The sequence below is a fragment of the Sinocyclocheilus grahami genome, unplaced genomic scaffold, assembly GCF_001515645.1.
Source record: "Sinocyclocheilus grahami isolate Dianchi unplaced genomic scaffold, SAMN03320097.WGS_v1.1 scaffold8.1, whole genome shotgun sequence".
Taxonomy (NCBI): domain Eukaryota; kingdom Metazoa; phylum Chordata; class Actinopteri; order Cypriniformes; family Cyprinidae; genus Sinocyclocheilus; species Sinocyclocheilus grahami.
This window is the reverse complement of record NW_015505187.1, coordinates 1141953-1165802: the sequence shown is the minus strand read 5'-3', so window position 1 is coordinate 1165802 and position 23850 is coordinate 1141953. Positions and strand designations below refer to the sequence as shown.

The following is a 23850-nucleotide window of genomic DNA, read 5'->3' as shown; positions in this document are numbered from 1 at the left end:
GTCTTGTTGTGTGTGATTACATTATGCATTTATGGTTTGTTTGTTTGTTTGTTTGTTTTGACAGGCTTTGTTGACTTGCAAACAGAAAAATCGGATTTAATCGATAATGTTGGAGCCATACCCTTCCTGGATTACAAGCACTTTGCCTCAAAAATCTTCTTTCCTGAGGTTCAATATTTGTATCTGTCTGAAATTCACTTTGTTCTTGTAGAATTGCTATATATGTTTGTTTGTTTAATATATATTTTGTCGTTTTCACTAGGCTGGTCCTCTGGCAGCAGTCATGATCAGAGACATTGGGCAGGTAACATGCTGCAGTGTCTTTAGTGGTATATATCACATTGTACAAAACGAAATGTTTTATCTCTGTCTTTTTTATGGTCAGGACTCTGAGCAGACAACTTTAGATGAGAAATGTCAGGCCTTTGCTGCGCTGATCAGAGATAAGCAGTTTCTCAGTTGTTTCGTGCATGCATTAGAGGAACAGAAAAACTTCAGCATAAAAGACAAGTGAGTCAAAGACATTTAAATGTATGCATGTAGCAGACACTTTTGTCCAAAGCGAGTTACAAAAGAGGAAGAAGACGCTTTGAACATATTCTCACCTCTGTTTGAAGATGACTTGTTAAACCTTGTCACAGGCCCTTGTGGTTATTTTCAGACCTTGGCTTGATGCCTGTTGCTTAGAAGTGTAAACAGATCATGTTTTGTGCTTCCTCTTTGAGGGGGCTCAAAAATGACCACCCCACTGAAACACAGATATATGTGTTTGATACACAAAGTACTTTATTGGCTTGATGGTGTTAGATTGAATCTCCTCACAGGAATAATGCATTCAGTCTCTTACCTAGATCCTGTTAGAAGATATCCATTTTGTCTGGTATCCAAAACAAGTCAGGAGAGTTTTGTCTGATACCTAAAATCAGCAACACTGCATTTTGTCTGATACCCAAAACTGTACTAACTAGTGCTGTCAAACGATTAATTGCATCCAAAATAAAAGTTTGTTTACATAATATATGTATGTGTACTGTGTATATTTATGTATATATAAATACACACGCATGTGTATATTTCAGAAAAATATGTTATTTTTACATATAAAATATATTTATTTATAATATAAATTATATGAATATAAATATAGACATGTAAATACATGAAAATATTTTCAAAATATATACTGTATGTGTGTGTATTTATATATACAGTACATAATATATGTGTGTGTTCTGTCTATATTTATTATGTACTGTATATATAAATACACACACATACAGTACATATTTATTATGTACTGTATGTGTGTGTATTTATATATACAGTACATAATAAATATAGACAGAACACACACATATATTATGCAAACAAAAACTTTTATTCTGGATGCGTTTAATCGCGATTAATCGTTTGACAGCACGAGTACTAACTAAAAGTCTTCTATCAATCTGAGAGGAAGCCAGGTAGGACCAGGAAGCAGGAGATGAAGTTACGATGATACAAATGAGCAGGGATTATTGAGTAATCTTAGTTGTGTATATTTTAATGCTCAGACTTTATCTGAGCAGCACAAATTCAACAATTGTTCTATCAAACTGCTTCAGAACGACATCTCAAAAAATCTTGAAATGGAGACATTCCCTCTTATCTCTTATTCATGAAGACAAATATTCCATGAAACCCAACAATCATTTAGATAAAAGATTAAACAACAATAGCAAGCATTGCAAGGGCGAGAAAATAAGAAGTAATATAAAAATATAATATAAATGTAAAAAAAGTGCGATAAAAAACGATAAAATGCTAAATAATATAAAAGATTAATAATAAAACAAAAGGAATTAAATGAGGAAAATAAAACACAAAACGTTTTAGAGTACTTTATTGGCTTGAAAGTTTTGCATAAAAGATTTTATTTTTCAAAGCATCAATATTCAAAAATAGAACAAAATGAGCATAATACAAGAAATTGCAACATACTGTAAATATTACACAAAATAAATGAATGAATGAAGCTGTGGTTGGTTTCTATTTGCAGACAGATGTGTAACTGCCAGTAACACTACTTTTATACTCGTATTTCTTCTGTTCTTTATAACTTGTCTTTCTGTTCCTCTTCCTCTTAGATGTACAGTGGCATCTCTGTTGACTCTGGCCCTCCATGGAGACCTGCTTTATCTCACAGAGGTCATGGAGGACCTTCTGCAGAGTCTGATGGACCAGTCCAGCAATGCAAATCCCAAACTTCTCCTGCGCCGCACAGAGTCCATAGTGGAGAAGCTTCTTACCAACTGGATGTCCATCTGTCTGTACGGCTTCCTCAGGGTCCGTCCATACATCCACTCTGTTGTGGATTTAGAAAGCACATGTTCTCTTCAACTACTCATGTGTCCTCACAAAAGTATAATGTTTCTTCCATAGGAATCAGTAGGACAGCCTCTCTTCCTGTTGGTGTCAGCTTTGACTCAGCAAATCTCGAAAGGGCCGGTGGATTCGGTGACTGAGAAAGCTCTGTACACTCTTAGCGAGGACTGGCTTCTCTGCCAAGCGCAGGACTTTGAGGCCTTGGTTAGTATTTCCTCTTTTACTGTCTCTTTTATGCAATGAGGAAGTGTTTGCAAAAACAAACAGTTATTGAAAGTACTAACTTTAGAAATACCTTTCTGTAATTTGCAAGCCACATTCACATTTTAAAAAATTCCCCATTTTAATCAAACACCAAATATTTTCCTTCCCAAATGAACCGTTCAAAAGTTTGATGCAATTTTTAAAATTGTTTTTGAAAGAAGTCTCTTATGCTCCCAAAGGCTGCATTTATTTGATCTAAAACACAGTAAAAATTGTAATTTCGTAAAATATGATTACAATTTAAAATAACTGATTTCTATTTTAATATATTTTAAAATGTAATTTATTCCTGTGATTATATATCTTTGTTAAAACCGTTAAAATCCTGTAGCTTCATTGCACAACATTTCTTGCACAAGTGCTTCAGGTATCATTTTCCGACTGTTGTGTTTCTTTCTTACATGTGTATGAGCCATTGTTAAAAGGATAGTTCACGCAAAAATGAAAATTCCGTCGTCACTTACTAATAGTTGTTCCAAACTTGTGTGAAATCTTTCCTCTGTGGAACATCAACGAAGATATTTTGAAGAATGTTGGTAACCAAAACGCTGCTGGTCCCCATTGATTTCCATAATATGGAAAAAAATATTGAAGTCTATTTGGGCCAGAAACTGGGTGATTGCCCACTTTTTTCAAAATATCATCTTTTCTGTTTGGCAGAAGAAAGAAATTCATATAGATTTGGACCAAATTGAGGGTGGGCAAATTATGACAGAATTTTCATTTTTGGGTGAACTGACGTAATCTTTAATGTTGGGCTATAGAGAATTATAATTTTTTTTGTTCCTGATTCCTTCCTGATGGGCAATTCTCATATTGAGTGTGGTTGGATGGTTGGTTTCTAGCAGTTTTTTGCTCATAAACACACTTGTGTGGACAAGAAAACCGGAAAGATTAATGATAGTTTGTGGACAGAACCATGTGACAAGACCATCTTCCCCCCAAAATCACCAGCAGGCTCTCACGGTTAGACTAGTGTGACCGTTGTGCTTCTGCATTTTGCTTTCTGCTGTGATTTCAGTCCTACACAAGCCTTCCTCTCACAAAACTGGACTGCACCTGTATTGCCAAGCCAGTAAATGCCATTTCTCCAAAGGAAGATATTTGTGTCAGAAGATGGTCTTACTCATAGTTTAAAATTGTATTCTGCTGCTTTACAGGAAATTACAGTGGCAAAAAAGAAGAAGTATTTAAACTGCATAGTTTTATGCAATTGTGCATTTTTTTTAAAACGGCCATTCTAAGTAATTTAAGTCGATAAAGTATTTTTACAAATCTGACTCAATGTTATATATGAAGAGTTCATTTGCAAAAACAGATAACTGTTTTTCATAAATTATGTTTTTTCATTGTGCATTCCAGTTAATCTCAATCAAACTGCAGTTGGGTTATTTTGATTAGGTTAAAAAATAACAGAAAAATACAGCTAACTAACACGATAAAAATAAAAAACATGATTTTTTTAATTTTCAAAAAGTTAGTTAGCTGTATTTTTTTTGTTATTTTTTAACCTAATCAAAATAACCCAACTGCAGTTTGATTGAGATTAACTGGAATGCACAATGAAAAAACATAATTTATGAAAATTGTTAAAAACGGAGTTTAACCAATTGTTTATCTCTCTCTCTCTCTCTCTCTCTCTCAAAAAATCTTGAAATGGAGACATTCCCTCTTATCTCTTATTCATGAAGACAAATATTCCATGAAACCCAACAATCATTTAGATAAAAGATTAAACAACAATAGCAAGCATTGCAAGGGCGAGAAAATAAGAAGTAATATAAAAATATAATATAAATGTAAAAAAAGTGCGATAAAAAACGATAAAATGCTAAATAATATAAAAGATTAATAATAAAACAAAAGGAATTAAATGAGGAAAATAAAACACAAAACGTTTTAGAGTACTTTATTGGCTTGAAAGTTTTGCATAAAAGATTTTATTTTTCAAAGCATCAATATTCAAAAATAGAACAAAATGAGCATAATACAAGAAATTGCAACATACTGTAAATATTACACAAAATAAATGAATGAATGAAGCTGTGGTTGGTTTCTATTTGCAGACAGATGTGTAACTGCCAGTAACACTACTTTTATACTCGTATTTCTTCTGTTCTTTATAACTTGTCTTTCTGTTCCTCTTCCTCTTAGATGTACAGTGGCATCTCTGTTGACTCTGGCCCTCCATGGAGACCTGCTTTATCTCACAGAGGTAATGGAGGACCTTCTGCAGAGTCTGATGGACCAGTCCAGCAATGCAAATCCCAAACTTCTCCTGCGCCGCACAGAGTCCATAGTGGAGAAGCTTCTTACCAACTGGATGTCCATCTGTCTGTACGGCTTCCTCAGGGTCCGTCCATACATCCACTCTGTTGTGGATTTAGAAAGCACATGTTCTCTTCAACTACTCATGTGTCCTCACAAAAGTATAATGTTTCTTCCATAGGAATCAGTAGGACAGCCTCTCTTCCTGTTGGTGTCAGCTTTGACTCAGCAAATCTCGAAAGGGCCGGTGGATTCGGTGACTGAGAAAGCTCTGTACACTCTTAGCGAGGACTGGCTTCTCTGCCAAGCGCAGGACTTTGAGGCCTTGGTTAGTATTTCCTCTTTTACTGTCTCTTTTATGCAATGAGGAAGTGTTTGCAAAAACAAACAGTTATTGAAAGTACTAACTTTAGAAATACCTTTCTGTAATTTGCAAGCCACATTCACATTTTAAAAAATTCCCCATTTTAATCAAACACCAAATATTTTCCTTCCCAAATGAACCGTTCAAAAGTTTGATGCAATTTTTAAAATTGTTTTTGAAAGAAGTCTCTTATGCTCCCAAAGGCTGCATTTATTTGATCTAAAACACAGTAAAAATTGTAATTTCGTAAAATATGATTACAATTTAAAATAACTGATTTCTATTTTAATATATTTTAAAATGTAATTTATTCCTGTGATTATATATCTTTGTTAAAACCGTTAAAATCCTGTAGCTTCATTGCACAACATTTCTTGCACAAGTGCTTCAGGTATCATTTTCCGACTGTTGTGTTTCTTTCTTACATGTGTATGAGCCATTGTTAAAAGGATAGTTCACGCAAAAATGAAAATTCCGTCGTCACTTACTAATAGTTGTTCCAAACTTGTGTGAAATCTTTCCTCTGTGGAACATCAACGAAGATATTTTGAAGAATGTTGGTAACCAAAACGCTGCTGGTCCCCATTGATTTCCATAATATGGAAAAAAATATTGAAGTCTATTTGGGCCAGAAACTGGGTGATTGCCCACTTTTTTCAAAATATCATCTTTTCTGTTTGGCAGAAGAAAGAAATTCATATAGATTTGGACCAAATTGAGGGTGGGCAAATTATGACAGAATTTTCATTTTTGGGTGAACTGACGTAATCTTTAATGTTGGGCTATAGAGAATTATAATTTTTTTTGTTCCTGATTCCTTCCTGATGGGCAATTCTCATATTGAGTGTGGTTGGATGGTTGGTTTCTAGCAGTTTTTTGCTCATAAACACACTTGTGTGGACAAGAAAACCGGAAAGATTAATGATAGTTTGTGGACAGAACCATGTGACAAGACCATCTTCCCCCCAAAATCACCAGCAGGCTCTCACGGTTAGACTAGTGTGACCGTTGTGCTTCTGCATTTTGCTTTCTGCTGTGATTTCAGTCCTACACAAGCCTTCCTCTCACAAAACTGGACTGCACCTGTATTGCCAAGCCAGTAAATGCCATTTCTCCAAAGGAAGATATTTGTGTCAGAAGATGGTCTTACTCATAGTTTAAAATTGTATTCTGCTGCTTTACAGGAAATTACAGTGGCAAAAAAGAAGAAGTATTTAAACTGCATAGTTTTATGCAATTGTGCATTTTTTTTAAAACGGCCATTCTAAGTAATTTAAGTCGATAAAGTATTTTTACAAATCTGACTCAATGTTATATATGAAGAGTTCATTTGCAAAAACAGATAACTGTTTTTCATAAATTATGTTTTTTCATTGTGCATTCCAGTTAATCTCAATCAAACTGCAGTTGGGTTATTTTGATTAGGTTAAAAAATAACAGAAAAATACAGCTAACTAACACGATAAAAATAAAAAACATGATTTTTTTAATTTTCAAAAAGTTAGTTAGCTGTATTTTTTTTGTTATTTTTTAACCTAATCAAAATAACCCAACTGCAGTTTGATTGAGATTAACTGGAATGCACAATGAAAAAACATAATTTATGAAAATTGTTAAAAACTGAGTTTAACCAATTGTTTATCTCTCTCTCTCTCTCTCTCTCTCTCTCTCTATATATATATATATATGTATATAGATAGATAGATAGATAAATAGATAAACAATTGGTTTGCCAGTTTAAAATGTTTTGATCTATCTGACATTAAAAAATAAAAAAGTATGTAAGAAAATGGTTTATAAATAATGTTTTCTTTTACTGAAGTTTATTAAATATTGTCTGTATGAACAGCCCCAGTGATATGAAAGACATTATGAGTGGAATTTATTAAATTTTTTCTCCATCGTAATAGATTTAAACTTTTTTAAAAACTTATCTCTGAAATTGAACATTCAGTATTTTTTGTATTTATTACAGGTCATATTTTTATTTTGAGCTCTTTAGGTGCTTGTTCCTTAAAGTGTTTGCTTCTTCATGCATTCTCATAAAAAAACAGATAAATTATGTCCCACATATAAAATGAGTAGTTTTTCTTTAGTCATTAAATTGTTTGGTTTATGTTTTCGCCCCCTATAGAAACTGAAGGTGGTGTTTGCTGTGGGGACTGGAGGAGAGGTCAGTGAACCCTTAGAGGTCAACGCACTGACCTGTGACACAATACAACAGGTCAAGGAGAAAATCTTGCAGACCTTCCAGCGCAAGTTTGGTTTCCTCTTCCAGCAGATCAGGGATATAGAAATTGGTTAGTAGACTCCCTGTTTCTCACTCTCTTACTGTTGATGATTATAATATTTCATAAAACTTCCTTATAGAGCCTACGTCTGTGGTTAACACACAGTTTCAGGTTGCCAGTTGCAATATCCGCTAAACTAATTCCTGTTTGTATTCTCCATTTTATGTTGTGCACTCTCAGAATATGAAAAGGAAGGGAAGTTTGTCATGCTGCAGGAAGTCGATGAGTCCTCAGAGATTCGGGGGCATGTTACCATGTTGAACACTCTAAAACATTATCAGGTGAGTGCATGAGAACAAAAAAAATGGAGCAAACATCTTTTTTGAGAAGTGGACTATATTCTAAGCAAACAGACAACTGATAAAACAAAAATCCCACATGGGCCATATATAGAGACGAGAATAAGATAAAGGCTTAGGGATTTGAGGTAAGGTTTGTTCACACCAAGAACGACAACTATAAAGATAACTTTAAGAATCACCAATGACATTCTGTTTATTATGAGCACATACTGCAGTTGTTTGCTGCTTTAAAGGGGTCATGAACTGAGAAATCAACATATAAAAGGTCAAGATACCATGGTAATATCTACATTATTACCTTGGAAATTACATGCAATTTCTGTTATTACCATGTAATTTCCTAAGTAATAATGCAGATATTACCATAGTATTGCCCTGTTATTACTGAGCCGTAATATTACGGGGTACCACAGTTACTTTACTTTGTGTTATTCAGTTAAATGTCTATACATTTGCTGTATCATAGTAAAATATGCTTTATATATTCTGAAGTTATATTTATATTTATTACACCCGATACGCGTAGCAAAACACAGGGTTATTGTTTTCTCTCCTGTCTGAGTTTGTGCCATTCAAGTTGGTAATTGTTATTGTTAAATTAATTCTAACATAGTAGTAGTACCATTACAATTTTGTTTTCACTCCTGTCTGCGTTTGTGCCATTGTGCAATTCTAGTTGTTTATTTTTATTGTATCTGGCCATGTTATTGTTAAATGGAATTTTAATAAATTGTTAAATGAAATATCTTTTTATATTGAAATAAAATAAAATTAGTTTATTAATTTGTCAGTCATATTCTAATGAATTAGGCCCTTATTATATGTCCTTGGCTGAACTTTACCATAGTCTAATATTACATTAACATTAAAATTATAATAATAATTTAAAATAGGAATGCTTATCAAAACTTAAATAAAGAACACAAAACATAACTTTTTCTGCATCAACGAAATCCATAAAGTCAGTCCTGTCACGCCTCAGTCAGTCCTGTCACACAGGACATTATGTTATAAAAATGTAATATTTGAGGAAATATTGATGAATCAATCTCTGTAACTGTGTAGATGAAGGCTGGAGTATATATCCACTACTATGTTTTTGAAAAAATCTCCTATGTAAAGGCAGTTTTTTTTACAACTATATGAGTGCCTGGCGGGGTATTCTGTGATTTTGTGTGCTACAGTTGACCGAAAAGTTGCTTATATTTCTTATAGAAATTACAAAACCATGTTAGATACAATCAGGGACATGTGACCAATAAGAAAATGTTATTTGTATCAAAGAAATTCATTAGGAAACCATTCTAATATATACAAATTTGTCTGTGACAGGGCCTGACATTTTAGGGGTGAAATGCGTATAAAAATGTATTTATTTCAATCATAAAAACATGCTGAGATGCCACGATATGTGTTTCATATAGATTAACATGTCCTCCATATGACTCAACGTTCAGATTTAAGAATAAGATATTTTTTTCACCCAAGATTTTTACAAGTGGAAATGTACGTTTCTGGTAGAATGTCCCAAAAGCAAAAACAAGGAAGAAATTGATTATAAATAAACCATGACTGCATAACAGCAAAAGTAGGTGGCGATATGCACACAGGATGCAATGCGCCAAAAACAGAAGAAGAAGAAAACAGCAAACATGGCCTACAAATATTTAATTCATAAATTGTATTTATTCATGAATGCATTAATTTGCCCCGCTCTGACATTTATGAAATATATAGTATTTGTACTAAGAAAAATAAACCTTTATACATAATTGATTGGCTAAGTGCATGCTATTGTGGTTTGTATTCATTTTTGAAAGCAAAATAAAAACCACTGCAAGATAAAACTATACAGTCTATGGATAAAACACAATTTGTAAATGGACTTTTGACTCACAATAGTTACTGTGCTTGACAACTAGGCCCAGTCGCTTTGTGTCATCTGTACACTAACAGATGTTTTCTGCAGATGAATTCATTGGTTGGTGACATGTCATGCAGTGATAGCAGACAGTATCCTGCAGCGTGAGAGATACTAAGTATACAGGTTTTGTTTTCTCTTTTTTTATTTTATTTTATTTTTTTGATTTACATGTTCTTAAAATCTTGTTTTATATTTTTTTTGTCCTTGAAATGTCCATAACTGGAGGTATATAATATAATATAATATAATAATATGTTTTATATTTGAATGTATTTTAAAATGTAGCTTATTCTTGTGATGCAAAGCTGAATTTCCAGCATCATTACTCCAGTCTTTAGTGTCACATGATCCTTCAGAAATCCTTTTAATATGCTGATTTGCTTCTCAGTTATCATCAGTTATTATTGGTACTCAGTTATTAATATTCTTATTATCAATGTTGAAAACCGTTTAGAAAGAAACAATATATAATTTTATATATTTTTAACTTAATATTTTTTTTTAAATCGTGTTACTGTTTTTACTGTATTTCTAATCAAATCAATGCATTCTAGGTGAGTATGAGATCATTCATTTAAAACATAAATAAAACTTGACATAGATTTATTAGGCTGTTTATTTCCTGTAGTGTATATATATATATATATGTATATAGATAGATAGATAGATAAATAGATAAACAATTGGTTTGCCAGTTTAAAATGTTTTGATCTATCTGACATTAAAAAATAAAAAAGTATGTAAGAAAATGGTTTATAAATAATGTTTTCTTTTACTGAAGTTTATTAAATATTGTCTGTATGAACAGCCCCAGTGATATGAAAGACATTATGAGTGGAATTTATTAAATTTTTTCTCCATCGTAATAGATTTAAACTTTTTTAAAAACTTATCTCTGAAATTGAACATTCAGTATTTTTTGTATTTATTACAGGTCATATTTTTATTTTGAGCTCTTTAGGTGCTTGTTCCTTAAAGTGTTTGCTTCTTCATGCATTCTCATAAAAAAACAGATAAATTATGTCCCACATATAAAATGAGTAGTTTTTCTTTAGTCATTAAATTGTTTGGTTTATGTTTTCGCCCCCTATAGAAACTGAAGGTGGTGTTTGCTGTGGGGACTGGAGGAGAGGTCAGTGAACCCTTAGAGGTCAACGCACTGACCTGTGACACAATACAACAGGTCAAGGAGAAAATCTTGCAGACCTTCCAGCGCAAGTTTGGTTTCCTCTTCCAGCAGATCAGGGATATAGAAATTGGTTAGTAGACTCCCTGTTTCTCACTCTCTTACTGTTGATGATTATAATATTTCATAAAACTTCCTTATAGAGCCTACGTCTGTGGTTAACACACAGTTTCAGGTTGCCAGTTGCAATATCCGCTAAACTAATTCCTGTTTGTATTCCATTTTATGTTGTGCACTCACAGAATATGAAAAGGAAGGGAAGTTTGTCATGCTGCAGGAAGTCGATGAGTCCTCAGAGATTCGGGGGCATGTTACCATGTTGAACACTCTAAAACATTATCAGGTGAGTGCATGAGAACAAAAAAAATGGAGCAAACATCTTTTTTGAGAAGTGGACTATATTCTAAGCAAACAGACAACTGATAAAACAAAAATCCCACATGGGCCATATATAGAGACGAGAATAAGATAAAGGCTTAGGGATTTGAGGTAAGGTTTGTTCACACCAAGAACGACAACTATAAAGATAACTTTAAGAATCACCAATGACATTCTGTTTATTATGAGCACATACTGCAGTTGTTTGCTGCTTTAAAGGGGTCATGAACTGAGAAATCAACATATAAAAGGTCATTGCGCTATAAAAACATCCTGTAAGTTTCAGAACTCAAAACTTTCTTGTTAGTCTAAAAACAGCTTATTGAAGCCAATTTGCCAAAATGACAGCTTGTGGAATGTGCCACTTTATGACATTATAGTGTGGCTGAACACTGCCTCCGCAGAAGAAGATCAACGCCCGTTTAGCCCCGCCCAGCGATTCACATATGTACTGTAGTAGGTTAATAACGAGAGAGGTGAACGCAGGTCTATGCAGGAAACTAAATGATAAAGATGGCTCTGAAGACAACAAGATGCTGTGTAGTGCCAAGTTGTGGAAAAACAGTCTTTGCACTGTCCTGTTATTTATGCATTTTAACCTAAATGACAGCAGCATCCATCTGTGAAGGATGTAGGCTGTGAAACATACACAACTGTTAGCCAATCATGGCAGTGGGCATTTACTTTTGAGTCTACAATCTGCCACACCTATTCAAACAGAGCGTTCTGATGAGGGGGGTTAAAGACAGGACAGAAAATAGCCTATTATTATGTTTTTTTTAATGTACAAATCTTGATAGCATTATAAGGCAGTTCATGACCCCTTTAAAATACCTTAAGACACATTAAAAACACCTTATAGCAAGTTGTGATTCCACTGATATAATTTCTCTGTGCCACAACTCTCATAGAATTAGAATGATTATTATAAGTTTCTAGTTGTTATTTTCGTTATAGTTATCATCCTTGGTGTGAACGGACCTTTGAGCTATTAAAGTCCCCATCAAATCAAAATAGTTTTTTGGCTTTTAGTATGAATATGTTAGCCTTAAGGTTTTGTGTAAGCTAGTGTGAGCCAAAACAATGAAAAATTCACATTTAGAAGATACTGTATAAGCATTCAAACCTTACAGTCTCTCACTTCCACCAATATGGATCAACGTGCAATTAATCAACAAAAATCATCCGATTTTCTAATCAAATGCTTTCTGAAGCGCCCCACCCCCTACACTATAAATAGACACTGAAGCTGCTGGTGAAATCGGTCACTTGTTCACAGAACTACTATTTTTTTATATAGTGAATGGCACGTAGTGCACTACATAGGGGATAGGGATTGATTTAGACAGTGTAAATGTGCTTCCCATTGGGGCGAATGAAGTCTGGTTTCTCGTTGTGTCCCACAAACTGCCGCAGCCAATAGTCTGCTTTGGGCCAGAGACACAAAGCACAGAGCGGATCATATGTATGAGTCGGTGCAGACCACAAAACATATCAGACCCATTTGAATTCTACACAAAATGCTATATTTTAAAGTGACTGGATGAGACAATTTTCTACGCATCCTCAACATCATAATAATCATTGTTTTGCTTTAGTAACTTTAGTTTCATATTGTATCTAAAGGAGTTATTACACTGTGGGGGTCAAATGCGGTTTTACCAAGCTTAAAGGGTTAGTTCTTATATTATTATATCAACTCATTGAGTAGTGCTGCATATTTCAAGGCACTTCAGTGGATCCTTAAGAAACCACCCAGAACACCCCAGCAGCCACATAGCAACACCTTAAAAACAGTGACAAAAGTAAAATGACCAATCACATTTTCTTTAGAAAATGTAAAAAATATAGTTCATATCTCTATCAAATAAAACAATAGTCATGTGTGAATAGAAATGTAACAGATAAAAGACTACAAAATAAGTTTGTCTTACTGTCTTGCTCAGTATTTTTATGGTCTCTGTTAGCTTTATTCAAGGTGCTTGAAATTGACCGTTCACTTGCAAAGCTTGTATCACAAGGCCAAATAAACCCAGATTATGCTAAACTGTTGCAAACCCATAACACACCCATAAACTACTGCAGCACAGTATTTATTTTCTCAGCTTTTCCAGAGTTTGTGTTTTTAAATATGTATTTCCATCAAGGTTGGAGATGGATCATGCATTAAAGTTATCACAACAAAAGTACATGCACCATTGAGGTCTCAGAGCAGTGTAAAGGGTGAGTCACATTCCTCCCATCATCCACAAACTGAAACAATGCCATGCCCAATATCACAATCAATACATTTTGGGTGGTTTATTTTGCTGTTGCAGTTGTTGCTACTTTATTATTGTACTTAAAATAGGTTTGCATTTTGAGTGTTAATATCTGTATAACTGACAACTTAGAAGTTCACTACAAACAGCCGTTCAGCTCACCACAATACTGTAGCTTTGCAAACACCCCACCCCCCTCAACAGAACATTCAGTATTGCAACATATAATGTGGGAGTTCTGAAATTGTTTTTTTCTTTCATGTAACAGTGCATCCAGATGTGTTCTGTATTCTATTACATCAGCTAAGAGAAATTCAAGTAAAGGGAAAGTTCAGCCAAAATATGACAATTTTGTCATTTACTCACCCTCATCTTTTTCAAAACCTATAGGACTTTCTTTCTCCTTGTAACACACAAGAAGTAGTTTATCAGAATGTACAAGCTTAATTTTCCATACAATAAAAATTAATGGTGACCAGAGCTATAAAGAAAGAAATTATAAAAGTCTGAAATTTCAGTGTATTCCTCACAAAAGCTATCATATGATCAGATATATAAATATAGTGATTTTAATAAAAATACGAGGGACACTGGTCCCCCATCTAATTTCTCTATATGGAAGAGATCAGCGTTAACAGTCTGCTAAACATCACTTTTTGTTTTCCACACACAAAATAAAGTCATGTGGGTTTGAAAAGACTTGAAGATGAGTAGATAATTAGAATATTACCATTTTTGGGTGAACTATCCCTTCTATTGAACTTGTCAAGCTGAACTAGAGCTGTTAACAAAGAGTTCAAATTAAGGCAACCTTCTCACACTGAAGCACAAGGATGAAATTTGGCCTTGTGTAAAGGAAGTGGTGGCATCGGTTATCTTTGTCTCTTTATACCACGTGCTATATCTGTCGGTGAAGTCTCTTTTCCTGCATATGTACCACAGACAGTTTCTGGTAGCCTTTTAGAACTTTCATGAAGTTGTTGATATATTTACATTTTATAATAGTTAACAGATCAGTAATTGTTGTACATTCAAATACGAATATAAATTAATCCATGCCATTTCAGTTTGAGTGTATATTAGTGATCAATGGTCTGTTTGTAGTCTAATAATGTTGATTAATGTCAGACAGGGTCCAAGATGTCGAAATGTGTGTATGAACACATGCATTGTTCATATCTGGTTATGTTTGCATATGTGTTTGTGGTATATGTGCATCTGCATTGTGCAAATTTGGGTGCTGACATGTGGCCATTTTAAGTTCTACTAAAAAACCACTGTTACTACAATAGAGATTCTGTACTGTAACACATCCTGTCTGCTGCGTCAAGAACAACAATAATGATTGTTGCACCAGTATCAGCTTGACATTGCTTATTTACTCATCATTATGGTGTTTTGTTCGACAGATTATGAGAACTTCGCTGTCAAGTACTTCCATCTGGTGAGTTGCCATAGGGCATGTATTCTTCTGTCCAGTGTTTGTTTTGCTGTGTCCTTCTCATTGCACTGACACACCTAATGATCTGTCAAGTGTCTGTGTTGTGTTTTCCTCCATTATTGAGAGTTCATGTGTTATATCTAGATGCTACTGCATTCGCACTGAAGTGAAGTGAATGTGGGTGTGTGATACTTTCGGTTTTGCCAGCTTCTTCCTGTTTAAATGAGAGGAAGCGTTTTTAAGCAAATCTGAACATAATCTTTGTGTTGTTGATATTGTTCAAAGATACACCAAGCATTTTGCCTCTTGAGGCATAATAACTTCAACATTTCAATTAGAACCGCTGTCAGTATATATAAGAAGACATTGTTGTAAAATAATTTTGATTATATATAACAATATATATGATATCAAAGACAATTTCAAATACACAAAGTAACTGGACTTTTTGATTGGTCTAGGTCGATCCAGATATCGACACAGACCTGAGCAAACATCCAGAGAAAAAAGCACTAAAATTCAAAGAGATGTACCTCACCAAGCTGCTCTCCACTAAGGTGAGAATAATTGACACACAGAAGCATTTTATTATATACTGTATATTGTATAGACAGATGCAGATACAGAAAGATAGATAGATAGATAGATAGATAGACAGAGAGACAGACAGACAGACAGACAGACGGAGATAGATAGAGAGACGGACAGACGGACAGACGGACAGATAGATAGATAGAGAGTCAGACAGACGGACAGGACTAACACTGACCTGTCTATACAATGTATCTCAAACCCATTACTTGCTAAACTTTTTTTCTCCCTGCTTTCTGAGTCATATATTATTTTACTACAGAATTTGCCTCTAATGCATTATTCTGCCAATTTGCATAATTATTCAACTGTCCTGGTCTGCACTATATTATTAAAATGTGTGTAGTTTTATGTAAAGAGATGTTTCTAACAGTGTGATCACTGTTAATCTGTATTCCTTTGTCGCCCTCTATTGGTTATACTAGTTATTACTTATAATATGACAGCTTGCATTAATCGATTTATGAATTACATTATCCTTAAGGAGTAACATTCAGAACGATATAACCAAACAAAAAAATAATGGGTGAAATTGCCAGTATATTTTAAAATGTAAGGGGAAATAATTGAAGTATGTAGAAAGAGTATCATTTTTATCATTGTTTTTTGTTCTTTCTTTCTTTCTTTTTTTTATCTAATGTATCACTTAGGATGTATTGACAGATGTTAAGTTTACTATTTGCCTATTTCTGTTTATGAGCATATCCAATTAATAATAAATAAATGAATTATAATTGTAGTATTTTGATCAGTGTTTATTCAATTTCTAATGTATAGGAAAATAGAGCTCAACAAAAATTACATTTCAAACCATAAAAATGGCTAAAATTATATTTATAAATCTGAAACGTATCCAATCCCATATCCATATCTAGGATAACAAATAAAAAAACAACACATTCTGTAATAATGCCATATTCCATAATAATAATATTACATCTGTATATTTAATAAATTATGTTTGATTTTATGGGTAACTTTATAAATAAAATATACATAATTAGTCAAATATTATTATTATGCTCAGAACAATATTAAAATAAATCATTGTTTTTTAATACGTATACATTTTTTTTTCTTTATTTCTTTTTAAATTGAAGGCAGAAACAACAAAGCATAGCATAAAATAATAGTATAAGTGGTAAGAGGGTAATATTTTAAACAATATATATATATAATAAATAATATATATTTTTTTTTTACAATTTTAAAGATGACATAAAACAATCAAATTATATAATAAAACAATAAACAACAAAAACAAAGGGGATTAATTTAAACACTTTTGCTTGTGTGTAGTGGATTCATGACATTGCATGACTGACTGTGACCCCATTTCTAGCCCTGTGGTGTATCTGGTTGACACTTAAAGGTCAGTTAATCAACAAACAGTCTAGTAGGATGCCTTGTAAACCAAGAATTTATACAAATGTTAACAACTATGGGACATAAATGTAAGGTTTAGAGTCTGAATTTGGCATCTTTAAAGATGGCATGTAAAAATAAAATCTGTTTTCCACATGCATGTTTTAGATTTTAGTGAGAATGATTCATCCATGCATATTTTTTATTTAAATTTTTTTTTAATTAAAATGTCATAACCGGATCTCCCAGGTGAAAACATTAGACTTTTCTCTGGCATCTGAAGTGTCTCTGAAGGAAATAATGCATTATTTATCGGCTTTAAGATATCGGCCAAATTTTCTTATCAGGCCGATACCGATAACAGAAAAAATGAGCATTTATTGGCCGATACCGATATGGTGGCCGATATATCGTGCATCCCTACTTGATACGTTAAAAATCAAACATGAAAATTTACTTTTTCAAATACATGTTTCTGGTTATATTTTGCATCTTTGTTTTTGTAATCTATCATCTAAATGCTTGACCTTTCAAACAACTTCTATTTCAAGTGACATCATCAAGGCCGCATAAGTTTGAATGAATGAATGATGCTTTTATATAGCGCTTTATTGTGTATTGCCAGTGCGCTCACCACACACCAGCTACAGGTGGAGAGGAGAGAGAGTCATAGAGCCAATCAAGTGGTTGGGGATTATTAGGAGGCCATGATTGACAAAGGCCAGGGGGGAAATTTTGGCCAGGACACCGGGGTTACACCCCTACTCTTTTACGAGAAGTGCCATGGGATTTTTAATAACCACAGAGGACCTCGGTTTAACGTCTCATCCGAAAGACGGTGCTTTTTGACAGTATAGTGTCCCCGTCACTATACTGGGGCGTTAGGACCCACGCAGACCACAGGGTGAGCACCCCCTGCTGGCCTCACTAACACCTCTTCCAACAGCAACCTAGTGTTCCCAGGAGGTCTCCCATCCAGGTACTGACCAGGCTCAACCTTGCTTAGCTTCAGTGGGCAACCAGTCTTGGGCTGCAGGGTGATATGACTGTGTGGCGAGTTTAAACCAATGAGTGCAGGCGTTGAGTTTTTCTTTCTGAATATCATGTTTCAAAAGTGCCTAGACAGTAGTGAAACATTTTCTCACAAGAAGACACTGTATCTTGTCTGAACTCGATGTCTAATTTCTTGGCAGTGTTTTAGTGGTTAAGAATCTGTTCGATATTGCTCTTTTCAGTCTTATTGCTGTTTCTGCCATTTCATAAGATCAATATGTCACTCGAGACCATATATTACAGTGATTCGCTCTGTTATACGCCCTTAATCGCTGTGTGGTAAATTTAGCACGACTTGATTGACTTTATGAAATAGTAGCAATTTAAAATAGACCAGTTAAATTCAGATCAGAATTAAAAAATGGTCAGTTGATGTAGTTTATACCTATTTTACAGTAACTTTGAATGTGCATCATTGAATGTGAATCTACTTATTAAAGGAAAAGTTCAACCAAAAATGACAATTTGCTCACATACAGGCCATCCAAGATGTAGATGAGTTAGTTTTCTTCATTGGAACAGATTTGGAGAAATGTAGCATTACATCACTTGATCACCAGTGGATCCTCTGCAGTGAATGGGTGCCGTCAGAATGAAAGTCCAAACAGCTGATAAAAACATCACAATAACCCACAAGTAATCCACATGACTACAGTCCATCAATTAACGTCTTGTGAAGCGGAAAGCTGCATGTTTGTAAGAAAAAAAATTCATCACTAAGGCCTCTTAACTTAAATTCTCTTCTGGCCAAAATTGCAGTCCATAATCCATAATAACACTCCCTCTGATGAAGAAGTCCATCCCTTGTTGTCCTCTCACATCAAAATCCACCGACATATTTGTTCAGAACAGTTTAGGACTGTTTTCACTTATAAACCGTGCTTGATCTGTGCATATTTTTCACCTGATTGAGACAACTTTTTCGCTGGAGAAAGCAATATTTTGGATAGAGGACTTGTATTTTAACCGGAAGCAAATGTTTGAAGTTAAAAATAGATTAATTTTTTTAACACATGTAGTCATATTTAAATGCACACAGCTAAATTAAACCCATTAATTCAGGTTCTGCATACATGTTGTAATGTGTGAGTTTATTCTATGGAGCTTTGGGCATATTATGTGATAGCTGATGGTATGAATGGGTGTCTGTGCATCTGACAGTGTGGTCTTGTGCTGTTAGGCCAAACACCACCCCCATATCAGTTCAAGAGTGCTGGTATCACTGGGACAGAATGTGTTGACTGTTAAAACACTGCTCGTTTTGTAGGAGGCTGGTTATAATTTTTCAATGGCATTTTTGTCATCTAGGTTTGGGGCAGTATCGTGTTTTACATCATGCAGTTGTAGAAATAAACGTATGATTTGTACATGACCTTCTTCAACACTGAAATTACCTTTTAAAAGCAAATATAGTCTATTAGAACCAAAATAAAGATGTATTTACCTGAGTTTTGCTAATAGATGATCCAGGTGTAGTTAAATTTGAGCCTATACCTGATGTCACCTGGCTGGCATCTGTCCGATCTCTTCACTGTAGTGACGGAGCGTTCTTAGGACTGACCTGATATCTGATATCAGAGAACGAAGGTAGGCCGTGTCTGAATGAATATTTAACTCTTCGCAGAGCAAGGCTACGTAACGCAGAGGCCATCAGACTATTCACATTTCGTTTTGAACTGGCGTGTCTGGAGGTTTTCACACTCCCTGTGTCTCATGTTTGGTTTAGTTTCACACACAGAGTGATGAACAAGCCCACGCAGGGCTCGTTGCACAGCGGCGGTTTAATAATTCACACCACAGTTCTGTGGAGACTCAGAATAAAGGAAATTTGTCTGCCTCATCACCATTCAACTTTTTTTTGCTGCTTCCTCCACACTTCTTTCCATACAAAAATAAATCACACAACAGTTTTATACAAGTGTTCATTTGCATTGTTTAAATTTTTTTTCATTTGTTTGTGTGTGTGTGTTTGTGTTTAGTTTTCTTTGATTGAATTAAAATTTTAGCTTAATTGCATATAATTTTAATAATATTTTAATTTATTTTTAATTTTAAATTTAGTTTTTAAATTATTATTTAATTATTTTTATATATTTATACTATAATGTCATTATATTTTGAATATGATTTTGTTATATATATATATATATATATATATATAAGTTTAATTTTATTTAATCTTTTTATTCATTCTTTTAAATCGAATTGAATTTAAATACATATTTTTCATTTATTATTTTATTTTTAATTTACTATTACATTTTATTTTAAATTGTATTGTTTTATATTCAATTTAATTTATTAATTATATTTATAATAAACCTTCATTTATTTAATTATTTATAATATAACAATAATATAATAATTACATTATTATTTTAATTACATGTAATTTGTTGTTTATTTAATTTTTTCTTACTGCATTAAACTGGGGCCTGTTCCATAAAACAAATTTACCAAATAAGCCAGGCTTATTTGAGTTAGTCTGACTTATTTTGAACCAAATCAACTGACAATAAGTCAGACTAACTGAAATAAGCCTGGCTCATTTGCTAAACTTGTTTTATGAAACAGGCCCCAGAATTATTAAAAGAGACTCATAGGAAAGTGCCACAGTTTCCGACCTTTAGACACTTTCATCCTTATTCAGTCTTTGGAAACTTTTGTTATCTCTTCTAACTTTACCTACATGCAAAGTAGTTTCTAGATTTCCAGGCCAGTGGTTACCTCAGTTTTAAACACTTAGTTGCCTCTGTATTTGAAACTTTGAAGTTATTGAAGTGGTTAGTGGTGTTTTGTCCCTCAGTAATTAGGCTTTAATAATCTACCTGTAGTTATTTATATAGAGCTCTTTATTTGATTCTGTTAGAGTGAGATAGTTGTGAAACAGGATTAAACGACCATCTAAGGGTGTTCTCTCAAACGCAGATTACACCTAGTCTGGGACCTAATTACACAGTTAACGGTGACTCTCAAAGGAGCAATCATTTTTAGTCTAGCTTTTGGCTTAATCTGTGAGAGAACTGTTCGCTGCTGTTAAACTGCGACTGTGTGTATTTAAACTGGGCTGAAGGTCAAATGAACAGGCCATCCAACATCTTCAAGCTATTCATGACACACAAAAACATTTTTTTGCCCAGGCTAGCGTTGACCTTGGCCACATCATAGGCTTTGAGTGACCGGTTTTTCCACACCCTGACCTGTTTGTGTCATTAGCCCGCCGAGCGAAAACAGCTGAAGGAAATGATAACAAATGAGTTCTGTTATCAACCTCGGTGCTGAGAGCTGTGCGGAGAACATTGCACTTTCAGGAACAATCTTAAACATTAACTGAAAAATCAATGCGCTCAGAAACAGAAGGTCACGGCCTCTGTGTGAGCTCTCCTCAGATTCTCTGGGTCACTGAAACCGAGGTGCATTTCACTCATTGTGACTATCCATTGAAAATGACAAGTGTGTGTGTGTGTGTGTGTAATTCAGTGAAAAGAGCTTTTTCTAGCAAGTAATGTCTTTAAGCACCCATTACTGAACTTATTAAAGGGGTCATATGACGTTGCTAAAAAGGAACATTATTTTGTGTATTTGGTGTAATGAAATGTGTTTATGCGGATCGAGGTCCAAAAAACACATTATTTCCCACATAATGTACATTATTGTTTCTCCTCTATGCCCCGCCTTTCTGAAACGCGTCGATTTTTACAAAGCTCATCGGTCTGAAAAGCGAGGTGTGCTCTGATTGGCTAGCTATCCAGTGCGTTGTGATTGGCCGAATACCTCAAGCGTGTGACAGAAATGTTACGCATAAGCATATTTTTTATATATATGCATTTTAGTTTAAGCATATTTGAAACATTTCTCTCTCTGTCTCTCTCACTCACTCAGTCACTCACTCTCTCGCTCACACACACACACACACACACACACACAAACTCACACCTCTCAAGTGGTGGGTGGTAACAGCACAGCTCACCGGTCTGCTTGCTTGTAAAGCTGTAATTACAGTCAAGAGAAAGAGCCATTAAACCATAATGGAAAACTGCAATGTGCTTTTTTTTTTTGCCTCCCTCAGTTTCTTCATTCATCTTACTGATTTTATTCCCTGATTTCTCCCTGTTCCTCTCTCTCTCTCTTTCTCTTTTCTGCAGGTTTGCTAAGAACCTCTCCCCAGATAAGATTAATCTGAGCACTCTGAAAGGGGAGGGCCAGCTTACCAACCTGGAGCTAGATGAGGAGGTTTTGCAGAACATGTTGGATCTGCCCACATGGCTCGCCATTAATAAAGTCTTCTGCAACAAGGCCACCATCCGGGTAAGAGACGCCCCTGCTTCTTGATGACATCACCATGAGTCCCTCTGACACCAGTATTGTAGAATCAGCTGGGAAGATAATTAAGCTCAGCTCTCTAGTCTTGTACTTGGTTATTAGACTGCATAGACAGTTATTACAGATTTTATTGTATAGGATAATATTGCCATCGTGTAATACTCACTTAAAGATTACTCACTTAAAGACTCACTTTAAAAACATAAATTGATAACGTTACATGTAATCTTTAGCCAATCTCAAAGTGAACATTCATAAAGTACATGATAATGTTGTCTAAGTGAATTCACTTGAAGCGTTTAAAATTGTCAACATATCATCATCATCATCATCATCATCATCAAATAAAAATATTGTTATTGCTGTTGTTTTTATTACTTATTTTTATTACTTTTTATTATTTATTTTAATTTATTTATTTGATTATTATTATTTATTAGTATGGCTATTAATAATAGTCATAATAGTCATAATATTTTGTCCTTGACACAATATTATACATTGGCTTTCATCATATTTCAAAGTATATAAATAAAATATAAATATATAAATAAAAATACATATTTTAACATCACTGCAATACACATAAGCAGAGTCTTTTGAAGTCACATTTGAACATATTGCTGCTAGTATTAATAATAATAATATTAGTTGAAGCAGTAGTAGTAATACAAACAATAATGATGATAATAAAGTAATAATGATAATAATTATTATTACTGTTATTTTGTATTATTTATATTAGTATTATTATTTATTATTATTATGGCCATTAATAATAGTCATAATATTTTTTCTTGAAACAATATTATACACCGTCTTTCATCATATTTATAAGTACATATTTGAACTTCACCTCTGCAATACACACTAAGCAAAGTCTTGCACCATATTTGATAACATTAGGAATCCAGACAGCAGGTTTGTGGTGAGGAAAGACAGTGACTGAGCTCTGTAATCTCAACAGCAAATCTATGACGGCACACTGACCACGCAAACCTCAATAGAGCAAAGACACAATGTTACTTTGAATGGCTCAGTATTGTCATAACAATGACTCGACAGTTGCAGGGAGCATTGTAGTAATTAAAACCTGACGTTATAGATGATGCTTTAGTTACAGGAGCAAACACCACATAATTTCCCTGTCTTGTTATTTCGGTCTACTGTATAGAGCTAAACCAAGACAGGCTGATCTTGTAGTTTTACTTTCTACTTCTACTTGAGCTTTTCCTTTCTCTCTTCCTCTTTCTGGCCCCAGTAGACCTTTCCATCCTTCACTCTGGCATCAATTATCTAGTAGTCTGCTGCAGTTTTCCACAACCATTATTGGCCATTCCTCCATTCTTGTCTAGACATGCTCAGCCACGTAGTTGTTTAATGAAACCTCAATGGATGTCATTGTGTGTATTGATAATATATGATAGCCGCAGCTGTTCTGAGGGTCAAGGCCCTTGTGCAGCAATCTGATTTGT

The 23850-nt window shown here is 34.1% G+C and overlaps 1 protein-coding gene across 1 annotated transcript in view; it reads left to right on the top strand.

The window, feature by feature from the left end:
• Window positions 1-22384, top strand: part of LOC107590996 (plexin-C1-like) — a 30228-nt gene extending 7844 nt beyond the window's left edge. Inside the window, exons 20-27 of the mRNA XM_016279980.1 lie at window positions 2127-2325; window positions 2422-2568; window positions 7395-7560; window positions 7732-7832; window positions 13489-13564; window positions 15012-15046; window positions 15505-15659; window positions 22198-22384. Coding sequence (XP_016135466.1) covers window positions 2127-2325; window positions 2422-2568; window positions 7395-7560; window positions 7732-7832; window positions 13489-13564; window positions 15012-15046; window positions 15505-15659; window positions 22198-22384 — 1066 coding nt within the window. The remainder of the gene's footprint in view (window positions 1-2126; window positions 2326-2421; window positions 2569-7394; window positions 7561-7731; window positions 7833-13488; window positions 13565-15011; window positions 15047-15504; window positions 15660-22197) is intronic.
• Window positions 22385-23850: the final 1466 nt, after the last annotated feature.